Source organism: Loxodonta africana, chromosome 20, assembly GCF_030014295.1.
Source record: "Loxodonta africana isolate mLoxAfr1 chromosome 20, mLoxAfr1.hap2, whole genome shotgun sequence".
In the NCBI taxonomy this organism is placed as follows: domain Eukaryota; kingdom Metazoa; phylum Chordata; class Mammalia; order Proboscidea; family Elephantidae; genus Loxodonta; species Loxodonta africana.
In genome coordinates this window covers 36,954,124-36,969,706 of record NC_087361.1, presented here as the reverse complement: position 1 = coordinate 36,969,706, position 15,583 = coordinate 36,954,124, and the positions used below count along the sequence as shown (strand labels likewise).

General features: G+C 37.3%; 1 protein-coding gene across 4 annotated transcripts in view; it reads right to left on the bottom strand.

The window, feature by feature from the left end:
* Positions 1–15,583, bottom strand: part of LOC100658108 (ATP-binding cassette sub-family C member 2-like) — a 110,897-nt gene that overhangs the window by 87,110 nt on the left and 8,204 nt on the right. For 3 of the 4 annotated variants that reach the window (XM_064273098.1, XM_064273101.1, XM_064273097.1), the window contains exons 2-4: positions 8,819–8,880; positions 1,797–1,938; positions 903–1,045 (exon numbers count right to left, since the gene is read on the bottom strand). In XM_064273098.1, coding sequence (XP_064129168.1) covers positions 903–1,045; positions 1,797–1,938; positions 8,819–8,880 — 347 coding nt within the window. Of the gene's footprint in view, positions 1–902; positions 1,046–1,796; positions 1,939–8,818; positions 8,881–15,583 lie in introns of those variants that run through there. The other variant, XM_010590360.3, reaches the window with a different exon arrangement.

The following is a 15,583-nucleotide window of genomic DNA, read 5'->3' as shown; positions in this document are numbered from 1 at the left end:
TCCTCATCATATTCTATAAGGCCTCCAAGATCATTGCCACCTTCTAATCTTTCTGACCTCAATCTTATCACTCTCCCTCTCAGTTTCTCTACTCCACCCTCAACTTGCCTCCTTATGGGTCCTCAAACAGACCAACCACATTCCTGACTCATGGCCTTTGCCTTTCCTGTCTCCTGTAATTGCAAGGTATCACTGCGGCTTCCTCTCTAACTCTCTTTAGGACTTTGCTCAATGTCACCTTACCACTGATGTCTTCCCTAAACACTTAACATAAATAGCAATTCCCCATGCCTTGCACTGACATTCCCTATCCTCTTACCTTTCTTTCTTCTTTTTTTTAACTAGTGCTTAACCCTCATGGCATAGTGGTTAAAAAGTACGGGTGCTAACCAAAAGGTTAGCAGTTTGAATCCACCAGGCGCTCCTTGGAAACTCTATAGGGCAGTTCTACTCTGCCCTATAGGGTTGCTATGAGTCAGAGTCGACTCAATGGCAGCAGGTTTGGTTTTTGGTATTATCTCTTAGTATTGTCTATTGTGTTTCCTGAAATCACTTTACCTCTCTGTCCCTGTTTCTACATTGTAATAAAGGGCATAACAATACTTCCTACTTTATAGGATTGTTGTAAAGATTAAATAAGATAATGAATGTATAGATATTCACTATATATATTCACTATATTCATTCAAAGATATAAAGATTTTAGAACACTGTTTAGTTGGCTTCAGTAAATACTGACTACATTTACCATCATTTGCATTTGAATCACAGGCAGGCCTGACAGAATGTCTATATCTGAAATAAAAATCACCTACTGTTTTTTATTAGAACTTTTATAGTGAAACATTTGCTTCTCATTTATCTGTGGGGAGGAAAACAAAAAACACAAGACTTCAGCTTACTTCATTATAAGTGGACTAGTGAAGGACAAAATATCAGCAAATACTTTGAATAAAGCAACTTGAATCAGGACGAACTTAAAGTTGTTCCACAATGCGGAGAGTAATGATGGCTTCCTGATATGTGCCTCTTTACAAGACGAAGCCTATATGATAAACAAAATAAAAACAATGAGAAAAGTGGACAGAAATAAGATGAATAAAAATGAAAGACCTTATACGTAAACTAACCATCAAATTAGTAATGTACTTGAAAATACATACAAGGTAACAAGAAAGGAATAAATTCAGTTAAACTTGAAAATATGACCCATATCACTCATATGGTGTATCTTTGGGCTACTTAGTGTTATTGATACCACATGGCATAAACAGAGCAAGAGACACAGTTGTATTTTATCACATTTATAAGTTTTAAAACTATGTCATTATTATAAAAAAGAGATGAAATACAGTTTATATTTTGAAATTATATTTTCCTATTGGGAAGTGTAAAGGGTACATAGATAGATAGAGATGGATGGATGGATGGATGGATGGATGGATGGATGGATGGATGGATGGATGGATGGATGGATGGATGGAAGGAAGGAAGGATGGATGGATGGATGGATGGATGGATGGATGGATGGATGGATGGATGGATGCAGACATAGCTATAGATACAGATACAGACACAGAGATAGATATAGATATAATATAGAACATTAAAGGCAAGCTGGATAATTCAATTGCAGAAATTAGCTGAATTAACAACCAATTGTGCTTATGAAAGTGGCTTGTTATTTCACATATTTTAGGGATTTTCTATATTAATAACATCTCATATTTGGAAAAGCTTTATCTAATATCAGGTAGTAATTAACTACTTGGGTTTTAATAATCAATTACCTTTACCTTTTGCCTCTCTTGATTCCTTAAGACTTCCTTCCTCCATTGTTTTTCAAAAATGGGACACACAGTGTAGGAGGAATCACTTTCGTTCAGTTCACAAAGATCCTCTCTTTCCAAAGGTTTATTATAGCCTAAGATAATTATTCTAAAAATAAAAGAGAAAGGTAAACAATTTAGCAAAACCAATAATCCAGTTGCATACATTTATTTCATTCTTTGATTTATAAATTATTTGATTGATTAGGATACAATGGCTAGATACTGTGTTTGAAATATTATCCAGCTTTACCCCGCAGTTCAGTAATGTGCAATAATAATCGTTTGCAGTTCTTAGAAGGGTTACTTAGACATCCAATCATTTAGTGAAACACTATTTATCACATCATAAAAAAAAACATATTTGGGGTATATACCACCCACCTCCCCCATCTCTCTCACTGAAATTTAAATAGCTAACTTCCATAGTAAGGTATTCACCAACCACTTAAGAACCCACCTTTGGTTTTAGGCTAGTATCAAAAGAGAAATGATCCATGTTCTGCATCTACAACTTTCCCTGGTTGCAGGAGACTTATGTATCCTTTGCCACTTGACTTTATAGATTGTCCCACTGGATGTGGAGTACATGTCCTTGTGATAAACTTTGGCCTTGGCCATATGACTTACTTTGGCCAGTTGAATATTAGCCAATATAACAGTGCCTTTGTCCAAGTTGATGCCTTAAGGAGCATGGTAAGTTTCTATTAGCTTCTTAGAGATTCCACTCTTCCTCCATTCAAAGAGCTTGCCCCAAGGGACATAATGAATGCAACAGAAACGGGTCTATACTGGGACTATGCCAAGCAAACTATGAGGTATGGTCACCGTATTCATCCAAATAAGTTAATGTGACAAACAATGGATTGTGCTTAACCCACAGCCATCCCTCTGCTTCACCTTCTTCGTGCTAACAGAAACCTGATTTATTCACTTGAAAATCTCTTGCATGCAGGCAAGCCCTTACCCTAGCCACATAGTTAAGAATTGCAATTGATCTAAACCAGTCCTGGTAATCCCATTCCCCTTTCCTTGGAATTAATAATATAACTAAATTCTGGCTAATAGTACCTAAACATAAATTTGCTGGGGAGAATATGACTTTACAAATGAACATGTACACAACTCCAAGAGGAGAAAACACTTTGCCTCCCTTCTCCTTGCCCTTTCTCCTTCCTGCCTGAACTGAGCACACGATACCCAAGATACAGAACTCATCATTGCCTCAATGAGTGAGGAGCCAAACAATAAGGCCAGGGAGCTGGAAGACAGAAAAAGCCCGGGTCCTTCATTACATTTTTCAGGCAGTTCACCAGCCTATTTTAAGTCTTCTTCCCCCAAAATAAGAAAATAAATGGCATTTATTCATGCTATTCTGTGACATGAACGCAAACACAATCCTAAGTGATACGATTAGATGATACCTAGCTTGTGAGCTTGGTTACATGACTTGTTCAGTAGGAAATTAAATCCATATTTAAACCCAGGTCTACCAACTCTTATCCTCAGTTCTTACCACTACGAAGTGTATTAGCCCAAGAGACCAAATCCTAGCATTGCACTGTTTCAAATTGAGACTGCTTTCATTGACATTAGGAGCCCTGGTGGTGCAGTGATTATGTGCTTGGCTGCAATCTGAAAGGTCAGTGGTTTGAACCCATCAGCCGCTCCTTGAGAGAAAGATGTGGCAGCCTGCTTCTGTAAAGAGTCAGAATCAACACAATGGCAATGGGTTTGGTTTTTTCTGGTCATTGCCATCAGTACTGAATAATCTCAGTCGGCTGACTCTGGAATGGATTTAAGCCCTGTGCTAATCAGTCTCCACTGGATTCAACTTTACTTATATTATAACCCAATCCATTGCTGTCGAGTTAATTCTGACTCATAGCGACCCTGCAGGACAGAGTAGAACTGCCCCATAGAGTTTCCAAGGAGCGCCTGGTGGATTTAAACTGCTGACATTTTGGTTAGCAGCCGTAGCTCTTAACCACTATGTCACCAAGGTTTCTACTTACATTATACCATACCACAATTCATATTGAACAAAAAAGGCTTAAACGTACTGAGAAGGGAACTTCAGTAATCACATTTCTGTTGGCTCAATCACGCTGCACGTTTTCCTACAGTGCACATTTTTAAAAACGTATTAAGTAATAAACTTCTTTCATGTCATATCAAGTCCCTCTAATCCATTCCATAAAATAAATATTCAGTTTCAAAATAAGATTGCATTGATTTTCACAAAAGCATTTTTAATAACATTTACTGCCTCAGCATTTCAAATCAGAAATCTGCAAAACTCAGCGGTTTTGGTTCACGGGGAGAAGTGACCCCTGGCTTTCGTGCTCAGTCTCCCAATAATGCAGCAACTGAAAGCGACTTAAGCTGAACTGATTGTGAGTCACGTGGCTTCGGTATCCAACTTCTGTAATTTCTCTTTTCCCAGGTGTGTACTTCCTCCCCATCTTTCTCTCTGTGGCCAATATCAATTTCCCATCACACTGACTGATCATACCATTTCACACTAGAGTCTGGAAAAAAGAGAAAGTGGTGCCTCTTTAAATAAATGTTGAGAAAGCTTTTGAGGGAAGCAACTTGGCGTAATTGTTGACCCTCCCAGGAAGTGGAGTGCAGGATGCGATGCAATGGATCTCGTAAACTTCTGGACCTTATTCCTAAAGCAATAAGAGTTACACATGTATCTTCCATTTTCCGAATGATATTTTTTTCAAAAGACATTCAGATATATTAAATTCATCCTCACAATTCTCTAAGGCAGGTAGAAAAACAAATATCAAACCCATTGCCGTTGAGTCGATTCCGACTCACATCTACCCTATAGGACAGAGTAGAACTGCCTCATAGGGTTTCCAAGGAGCAGCTGGTGGATTCGAACTGCAGATCTTTTGGTTAGCAGCAAGAGCTCTTAACCACTACACTACCAGGTCTCCAAGGTAGGTAGAGCAGGTACCAATTTCCCATTTTTCTTTGTTGTTAGTTGCCATCAAATCAGCTGCAACTTACAGTGACCTTATATATAAAAGAACAAAACAGTGCCTGCTCCTGAGACAGCTTCGTGATCATTGGTAAGTCTGAGTCCATTGTTTTGGATATTGTGGGTCCCATTTTTATAGGTGGTTAAATGCCAGTAACTCCAGAAACTTGCTCAAATTTTTAAAATGTGACATAAACCAGTGGTAACTTAACCAAAGGCCTTTACATCTAATACTTTTACTCTGTTTTTAATTTTGTTATCTTAGAATTTTGAGTATATCTAACATTAGTAAGAATACATAATTATATCACCCAACTAATGTGGTGAGAGTAGCAAAAAAGTGGCAGCTGGCTAGGAGGACAAGTTGCTGACCCTTGAAAAGGCAACACAAATATTATGGATCAAATGTAAATTTTGTAGATTAGTAATTTCTGAACCCTTGGCAACTACGGAGCTATGGCAGCATTGTCAATTTTGTTACTCTTAATCACCTTTATAAACACTTCCAGGAAGGAGTGATTGTGTTATTGGAAAATGACTGAAGTCTGTCTATCCCAAAATCATAGGATGGGATACATTAAAATGAAAATTAAATTAAGTTTTATGAATATACAAGGAAAAGGTAGGACCTATCAAATAATGTGTCTCTGGTTAAGATAATGACTCAACTGTGACCTATGAAAGAATTTAGCTAGGTTTTTTCATGTATGCCACAGGGATTATTCTATGACCATGATTGTCCATTGTCCACTGATGACAGTTTATATTCACTAATAAAGGCTGGGTAACTATTTGATAATTGAAATGATCTAGACAGCTACTGCCTCAGGAATTAAGGTTCATACAAAATTATTCTCCCTAACCTGTAGTTGAATTATTTACATAGACACTTGAATTTGGCCTCAGAAACAATTCTGGCTTTACTCTGAAGCTGGAAGAACAGATCTGAGAGCACAATTATCCATTGTTTTCAGATGGTCATCTCTCAAAACAATAGCTGTTTCAACTGCAATTGTCTAATCGCCAGATAAGAAATCAAATTATATTCATGCCAGTGACAGTTCCAGATAACAGCATACTATCAAAATCCTTTCTATCTAGTTCTAAAATATTAAATTTAAAAACAAAATACATGTGATATTTAGCAATTATGATTTGTTGGTTTGTTTGATTGCTTTAAGATACGGATTTTAAGATACCAAGTTCCCGTACTTTTAAAATTTGTTTTGCCTTATGTGGCACTGTGGCTAAGAGCTTGGCTGCTTACTAAAAGGTCGGCAGTTCAAACCCATCAGCTGCTCCTTGGAAACCCTATAGGGCAGTTCCACTCTGTCCTATGGGATCGCTATGAGTCAGGATCGACTCAATAGCAACCGGTTTGATTTGGTTTTATCTTGCTTATTAAATTTAATTTCTGCTTCTTACTTTAAGCCTGCTAACATATGTTTCTATAGCTTATTATCATAGTTTTAAAATGATATTTTTTAATTAATTTGCATTACTTAAATACTATGATATCCTGAGCCTTAAAAATATTCTGAATTGTTTTAAAACCAGAGTTGACATCACTCTTTCTCTCAACTAATGGATGAAATAGAATCAAGATACGGAAAATTAAATACAAATACATATATATATATATTAATCAAAATTACTATTTGTAAATAGCACATATTTAGGTCATTTCTATCTAACCATTTCTTTTTTATAGTAACTTAATGTTGCATATTGATATAAAAATTTTGTCCTCCTCTTTAAGTGAATTCCTACAGTTTTTGCAATTTAATATCACTCCCCAAGTGTATAAGCTCTCTACCGAAACGGCATATTCGTGAAAATCACCAGTGATCCCCGAAGTTACCAAATTTAACGCCGAACATTCAGTGCTTATTTTAATTCACCCCTTTCAGTATCTGGTTCTACCGACCACTTTTTTTTTTCCCTTCTTGGATGTTTGTCTTTTCCTTAGCTTTCAACACCTTTCTTTCCTTGTTTTCCTCTTACATTCTGGATGCCTGTTCTCAGCTTCCTTGGTAGATTCCTCCTTCTTCTGTTCTTTAAAAACTGGGTATTCTCAATGTTTCATTTGTCCACCCTACTTAATGTGCACTCTTCCTGGGTGATCTAAATTCATACTTATCTCTTCAACTAATGCCCTATAATCAGGAACTTCCAAATTCACTGGCCAAAGGCCAAAGGCCAAAGTTCATCCTAAGCCTGAGATCCATGTATCCAAACATCTGTTAGATATCATTCATGTGGATGCTTCACAGCCATTTAAAATTCAATCTGCACCAAACTGAACCCATAATTTTTCACCAGACTTGAACCCCACAATTATCGGGGCTAGAAACTGAGTTATCCTAGACTTTTTCCCATTTCATCAATAGTCTCATCCAATCAACTCTACCTCCTAAGTAGCTCTTTAATCTGTTCCTTCCTCTTCATCTCCTTTATCATTTGTTTTGTTCAGACTGTGATCACATATCTTCCAGGTTATAGGAAAAGCATCCTAACCATTCCGCCTGCCTCCATTTTCACCTCTTACATACCTAAGCCTCAAAATTAATTACAAAAATAATTTTCTAAAATGTAAATATTTACAATTCTCTGTTTAAAAATTTCAGTGGCTTTTCATTGCCTTCAGGGTGTCCTAGAGAATTCTTCAAGATCTCGCCCTCTAGCTAAATCCCCAGCAAATTCAACATACCACAATGTGTGGAGGGGTCATTTTTCTTTTGTTCTTTTATTCCTCTGGCTTGCCTGTGATCATCACTCAGCTTGGAACCACCTGACTGAATCCTTGCTTCTTTAAATGTTCGGCTAATTACTTATGAAACATTTCCTAATTGTGAAAACTTGGGTATATGACACTTTTGAAAATCTGTGTTTAAGTCTCTATTGTACTAATGTCACCTTCCGCCATTTTTGGTAATTAATAATCTACTTTTTAATCTTCCTAATTCTTCTATGAATTCCTGGAAGGCAGAGACTAGATCATGCATCTCTGTGTTTTTAAAAGTCACCATAGTGTAAGACATCTAGTACACAATCAACAATTTTTTTAAAAACGTTTCATCTACACTTGAAAAGAGGTGTAGATTAAATTGAGCAATTTAGTTTCTACCAATTACAGAGTAAGAGGCACAAACAAGATAAATGTAGTTTCATTTGAACAAAAATGTTCTGTTATGGGGAAAAAAAGAAATGAATTTTTAAAGAAAGCTTCTGAATTTATAAAATTAGAAAATGTCAACTCTCCTTGTTTAATATAATTTAATTCCTTTGTTAAAGTCAGAGGTTACCCTGGAAATTTCCGGATGTATTTCTGAGACCTCATACATTATGGACAAATTATTCTCTGTGGGATAACGCAGAATATACATTTTATAAAAATCGTTAATTGTGCAAATAGTATTCTACTTCCATTTTCTTCCCCCATAGCAGAATATACAGGTATATATATTCTCAGTAAAAGGCAGAATGGCAGTGCAAAAAGCATGAAAGATAGACTCGAAAAGGAACTGGCTTCTAAGACTAACTCCATGTGTTCCCACCTGGCTATCAATGGACAAGTTAATTCCTCTCCCTGAGACTCAATTTTCTTACCTATTTCAGAGGGCTTTTTTTTTTTTTTTAGGTAGCATATACATGATGCTCAAAAAAAATGTTAATTTTTCTGCCATTCCCTAGAGCTAATGAGGGTAAAACCCATAAAAGGGACAAGGATGTTAAAGGAGTATTAGTACACTCCTATATGTGGAACTGTTTGTTCTTGTTGACGTTATGTGCATTTCAGTTGGTTCCAACTCATGGAACAGTTTAGCACATATTAACTGTTATTTCTCTGCAATAAATACTATGAGAAAAAAATCCTTACAAAGTCACTTTGGAAAAATATCCATACTTAGATTAAATAATCATACTTAAGTGTAGCTTGCCTTCTAATCCTCTTCAGCTTGGTGTGCCACAAACAAATGTGTAAAATTCCTACCTGCTAAACCAGGAATATGTCACCTTACTGAAGAATGAAGCACTTTTCTCTGGACTGCATTTCTAAAAAGAAAAACACAACAATTAGTGTATGATGGAAATGAACTTCATTTACATTTGAAATATTTTTGTCAGCTGGAAAATAGACAGGAAACAATTTATTTTACTAACAATTACACCTATGTTGAAATCATAATCCCTAAGAAATACAATCAAGTGGAGATAACCTTGCATACTTGTTGGGGTGGAAAAATTTTAAGATTTCTTCCAACATTATGACTTTGTTTACATAGTATTAAGGGGCCCTGGTGGTGCAGTGGTTAAGAACTCAGCTGCTAATCAAAAGGTTGGCAATTTGAACATACCAGCTACTCTGAGGGAGAAAGATGTGGCAGTCTTCTTTCGAAAAGGTTTACAGCCTTGGAAACCCTATGGAGCAGTTCTACTCTCTCCTATAGAGTCGTTATTAGTCGGAATCCACTTGACGGCAATAGGCTACATATTATTAAACTATGTTGGGAAGGAAATCATTTCTAAAATTGCTGTGTCACTCTCTCTCATTCTCTCTCTGTCTCTCCTTATAATCTGTATCTATATACACACACACACTCATTTATATAAACCCCAAAAAACCAAACCCACTGCCATTGAGTCAATTCTGACTCACAGCAACCCCACAGGGTTTCCGAAGCTGTAATCTTTACTGAAACAGACTGCCACCTCTTTCCCCTGTGTGTGCATGTGTGTGTGTGTATGTACGTATACACTTTCTATACATATATATACACATGCACGTACATATATGTATGTATTTGTGTGTACATTTATAAATATATATGTGTATGCACATTATTTTTACACAAATAACACACCCACATATATAATGCACAGCATAGGTTGCTTATGAAAATAGAAAGGGGGGTTTTCTGTGGTTGGCAAAAAATGTATAACACATGCATTATCCATGTAAAAATACGAGATACATATACAGAGAAAGGGAGAGAGGGAGAGAGAAAGATTGTCAGTCCCTGGGTGGTACAAACGGTTAAGCACTGAACTTCTAGCCGAAAAGTTGGTTTGAACCCACCCAGAGGCATCTTGGAATACAGGCAGGGTGATCTGCTTCTGAAAGGTCACAGCCTTCAAAACCCTATGGAGAAGTTCTACTCTGCACACAAGTTTGCCACGAGTCTGAACAGGCTTGGCGGCAACTAACAACAAGAAATATATATCTTTATACAGTTCCTTGAACTTATATGGTTATTTACTGAATTAATACAATTATGTGACAGTGTGTATACCTTATTTTTACACAAATAACACAAGCCTTCTGTTTGACAACCACTCCCTCCCTCCTCGAGGTATTTTCAGAAGTGCTGCCGCTAAAAAAAATTAGCATAGCGCACTCATGAAAATAACTCATGGGGGGAGAGAGTGGTTGGCAAACAAACATAGAAGGCACATGTTATATTTGTAAAAATATGATATGTATGCATACATAATTTAGTATGTTTAATAGCTAAATTGAAAACATTTTCTTTTTAAAAATATAGAGAAAATAAGTGACTATAACAGGTATATATTTTATATCTGTATATGCGTTTAAATATATATTTTCTGTGTAAGTATACAATTACATACACATTTTCATCATAATTATATTTTCTGGGGGTTATAGCATTTCCATGGTGGTTTAAACCAAAAGAAAATGAGTTTAGAAAGGAAAGGCCTCAATAAATAATAATTTCACATTTTTAGAATCAGCATCCACCTCTTTGTATTTTTAGAAGTAAAACTGAGCACCAAGTTCAATTTGATTCTTATAAATTGTCTTACATCTAACAACCTTTTTCAGTGATCCTCTCAAACTCAGTTCTGACTCCATACTCAAATTTAATAAGTGTTTAGTACATTTCTTTATTCTACATTTCAAAAAAAAAGTGAAACAAAATTCCATCCCAATAGCAAAATGTCCTGAGTAAGAGTAGAAAGCAAGATTTAAAAAAAAAAAAAAAAAAAAAAAAACCCGTTGTCATTGAGTCAATTCATAGAGACCCTACAGGACAGAGTAGAACTGCTCCATAGGGTTTCCAAGGTGGTACAAACCGACCTTTTGGTTAACAGCCGTAGCTCACCACAGCTCTTAATCACTGTGCCACAAGGGCTCCAGAAGGCATGATACTGGAGTCCAAATCTGTTCTTTGAGTTACAGCAAATAATACATTATTTAAGATATACAGAATTTACCAAAATAGTATCTACACTCATAAGATTGCTGTAAGAACTAAATACAGTCATAAATGTAAAATATTTATCAAACCACTGACACAAAACAAGCACTCAAAGATATTAGCTATGATGTCATTATCATTATTATTACCAAACATGTTATTTGGAAAATATGTGCACAAATTATTTTGGAAAATGTCCTGAAAATCTCTAACTTGGAGAACATATTTTATAACATCAGTTCAAATTTCATAGGGAGTTGCCAACTTGATGGCATACAAGATTTTAATTCGTCACCAATGAAAGAATCGTCATCAAGCTCAAAACACGTGTATTTCTGTGGTAGACTGAAAATGTCTACAAATTCTTTGTAGCTGTTCCCATCAAGAGCAAAAAACCAAAACCAAACCCGTTGCCATTAAGTTGATTCCGACTCATAGTGACCCTACAGGACATAGCAGACTGCCCCAAAGAGTCACCAAGGAGCACCTGGTAGATTCGAACTGCCGACCTTTTAGTTAGCAGCCATACCTCTTAACCACTACACCATCAGTAGAATCGATTTCCCACTCCTTGAATCTGGGCTGGCCTGGTATATTGCTTTGATCATGGAAATACAGCAGGTGTTACCATATTGCTCTCACTTGCTACTTCTGCTCTCACTTTTCATTCTTTAGAACTCTGAATGCACCACGTGAATTAGCCCGAGGTCTTCTTTTTTTTTTTAGCCAGGTCATGTGGAGGAGAACCAAGGTGCTTCATCTGACAGCCTGTCACCCTGGTTAACAGCTTGAAAACCACCAGATATGTCAGTGAGATAGTCCTAAATTATTCAGCCTCCTGCCTTCTGATTACAATCAGAAGAAGGCAGGAGGCTGAATAATTTAGGACCATCTAGGAAGCCCTGGTGGTGTAGTGGTTAAGAGCTACATCTGCTACACAAGAGGTTGGCAGTTTGGATTCACCAGGTGCTCCTTGGAAACTCTGTAGAGCAGTTCTACTCTGTCCTACAGTGTCACTATAAGTTGGAATCAACTTGACGGCAAAGGGTTTGGTTTGGTTTATTTTTAAGGGTCACTAAGAGTTAGAATAGGCTCCACGGCAGTGGGTATGGGTTTTTGGCTTAAGAGAGACTAGCAAAGAACAGTTAAACTGACCCAAACTGGAAAATGGCCCAGCCAATCCAAGGAAATTATGAGCTATATAAAATGGTTATTTTAAGTACCTAAATTTTGGGGTGGATTGTTAAATAGCAAAAGCCACGAGATACAATTGCTTCAGCTGACTAAAAACTCAATGTTTAACATTCCTTCTAGGTCTATTTTTCCCTTTGAAAACTAGTTCTCTGGTAGATAGCGTCCTTAAATGCAGGCTGGAAATCTTACATTGAATTGATCACAGTAAAGTCCAAGCACATTTTACCTGCCAGGAGGAACAGCAGGCAGGTAAAAAGTCTGGTGAAAGCAATTAATTTTTACCAAACACCAAGAAAATATAAAGGACTTCTCAATAAATAGGAAACTACTGAATTCATAGCAGGGGTCATACTGAGCATATCAAATATTCCTACATAGTCATTTATGTAGAAAAATAGAACATGGCATTTCTGAGAGCACCTTTGAGCATTTTAACTTGCTCCCATCTTATCCGTTAAACACTTCCCAGTCCTAACTCACCCTATTCTTTGATAGCACTTCTAGCCCACAGATGTAATTGGCTCCAATGAGCTTCTTATTTTTCCCGTCTTCCTAAAGTCACTACAGAAAAGAATACAGGCCTATGTTTTCTAAATCTTATTACCTATTGTATTTATTTACCACTGGGCATATAGTAGGTATTCCATAAACAGTATTATGGATTGCATTGTGTCTCCCAAAAATACGTGTTTAATTTCTGATCCTGTACTTGCGGATACAATCCTGTTTGTAATCTGGCCTTTTTCTCTTGTTATATTAATGAGGGAAACCCTGGTGGCCTAGTGGTTAAGTGCTATGGCTGCTAATGAAAAGGTCAGCAGTTTGAATCTGCCAAGGTGCTCCTTGGAAACTCTGTGGGGCAGTTCTACTCTATCCTACACAGTTGCCATAGGGTCGCTATGAGTCGGAAATGACTCGATGGCAATGGGTTTGATTTTGGTTTTGGTTTGATGTTAATGAGGTCATACCAGAATAGGGTTGATCCTAATCCTAATTACTTCTAAGTTACATAAAGACCAGGAGACACACACATAGTGGAAGGCAGACAACATGCGAGGATTGTGTACAACTGAGGAGCACCTTGGAACCAGAGAACACCCATGGCTACTGATAAGTCGGGAATCGACATGGCTGAGACCCTGATTTGCACCTTGAGACTCCAGAATTATGATAAAATAAATTTCTGTCTTTTAAAGCCACCCACCTGTGGCATTTACAACAGCACTAGATAACTAAGACATTGAGGACTTAAGGGCAAGTTTCACTTGAATGGAAATCCTGTTATTTCTGAATTATGTTGGGAGAGCAGGAAGTGCCCTGAGATCACCTGAACACAGTAGAGCTGGGGTCCAGGACTTGGTGATGTGTGTGGATTTCAGTCTTCCTTCGGTTCAAATTTGAGATATGGCTTTATGAGGATACAGCTTGTGTGACTGACTGAAACAATTAATAATATCTCATATTCCCTATCTTCAGGAGCTTTCTTTGTGGACACTGAAGGAGGATTCTGTGAACAGTGGAGCAAGCAAACTACGGGAAAGTGGAAGTACAGGCCCATGGAGAAGGGTAAACATCTAGAAATGAAAAAGAGCTTACATTTCTTAATTACTTACTATGTTCTAGATTCTGTGCTGTTGTTAGGTGCCTTGAAGTTAGTTCCGACTCATAGCGACCCATGCACAACACAATGAAACACTGTCCAGTCTCGTGCCATCCTCACAATCATTGCTATGCTTGAGCCCACTGTTGCAGCCACTGGGTCCATCCATCTCATTAAGGGTCTTCCTCTTTTTCTCTGACCCTCTGCTTTACCAAGCATGATGTAATAAGCACAAAATTTTGTACTAAGTATATCATCTCACTAAATATAACATACCTTTGCAGTGAACTGTTTTTGTCATACTCATTTTAGAGATGAGAAAACTAATGTCCAGAGTTTAAGAAACTTGTCGCAGACGCGCCAACTAAAAGTATAAGAGACTGGATTCTAATCCAGTTAGTTCTCTTTAGCTTCCAACATAACTTCACACTTTTAAATCTGTACTTGTTACATGCTGTTTTCTGCTACATAGGGAACTTTTCCTTTTGTCCAGGTCCTTCTCCATCATATCTGGCTAACTCCTACTTGTGCTTCAAGCCTGTGTAGGATTTACAGCCTTTGATGACTCCTCTTCCTCTGCCCCAGGTCCCAAGGCTTGGGTCTGAGACTGTTACCATAACAATCTCAACATACTCCCCTGGGAGATCCTCTAGATCTGCAGCCACTGAATTTACCCTCACTCTTACTCAACTTCTTACTCAACTGCCTAATCATATGCTGACTGACAGGCGCTTCTCTCCTGCTAGACTCAGTGCCTCTGGAGGGCAGAAACTATATTTGATTTATCTTTGTGTCTCCAGATTTAATCCAGGCTCTGTTGTTGTTGTTGTCAGGTGCTGCTGAGTCAATTTTCAATTCACATCGACCCCATGTGACAGAGTAGAACTACCCCTCAGGGCCTCCTAGGCTGTATGTAATCTTTACAGGTACAGATCTCCAGGTCTTTCTTTCCCAGAGCCACCGGATGGGTCCGAATAGCCAACCTTTTGGTTACCAGCCAAGTGCTTAACCGTTATGCCACCAGGGCTCCTGACACAGGCCCTAGCTCATAATAAACATATTTTCCATGAGTAAGTGAAGGGATGAATGCTAATCCTTGCCAACAACAAAAATAATTAGAAACATTCTAGCCATAGTTCACCATAATACCAGCCCTAAAATTCAGTCAGAAAGTCATGTTCCTATCTTACAGGATAGGGATTTTCATCTGAGCTTTACTGTATCAAAAATATAAAGTCTCTACCATTAAACATAATTCACAAAGTTTTCAATATGAAATCCTCAACTTTTTTTTTTTTTTTTGGCTTCATACAAATAACATTAAAAAACACAATTAAAATTCATATTTTTAATCCTTTCTAAATGGAGTCCTGGTCCATGAATCTATCAAGATCACTATATACGGGACATTCAATGAATATACTAATACTACATTTTAGTTAATAACTGACTTTACTTTGAACTTTAATTCAAGTCAAAGAATTCCTTCAATTTCAGTTAGACCAATCTTAGATCATAAAACCAACTTAAAAACAAAACACCCATTGCCATCGAGTCGATTCCAACTCATAGTGACCCTATAGGACAGAGCAGAAGTGCCCCACAGGGTTTCCAAGGAGTGGCTGGTGAATCTGAACTGCCAACCTTTTGGTTAGCAGCTGAGCTCTTATCCACTGTGCCACTAGGGCTTAGTGGCAACCAACTTAGCAAATAACGAATGGGAATATTTTCTCAATGATTT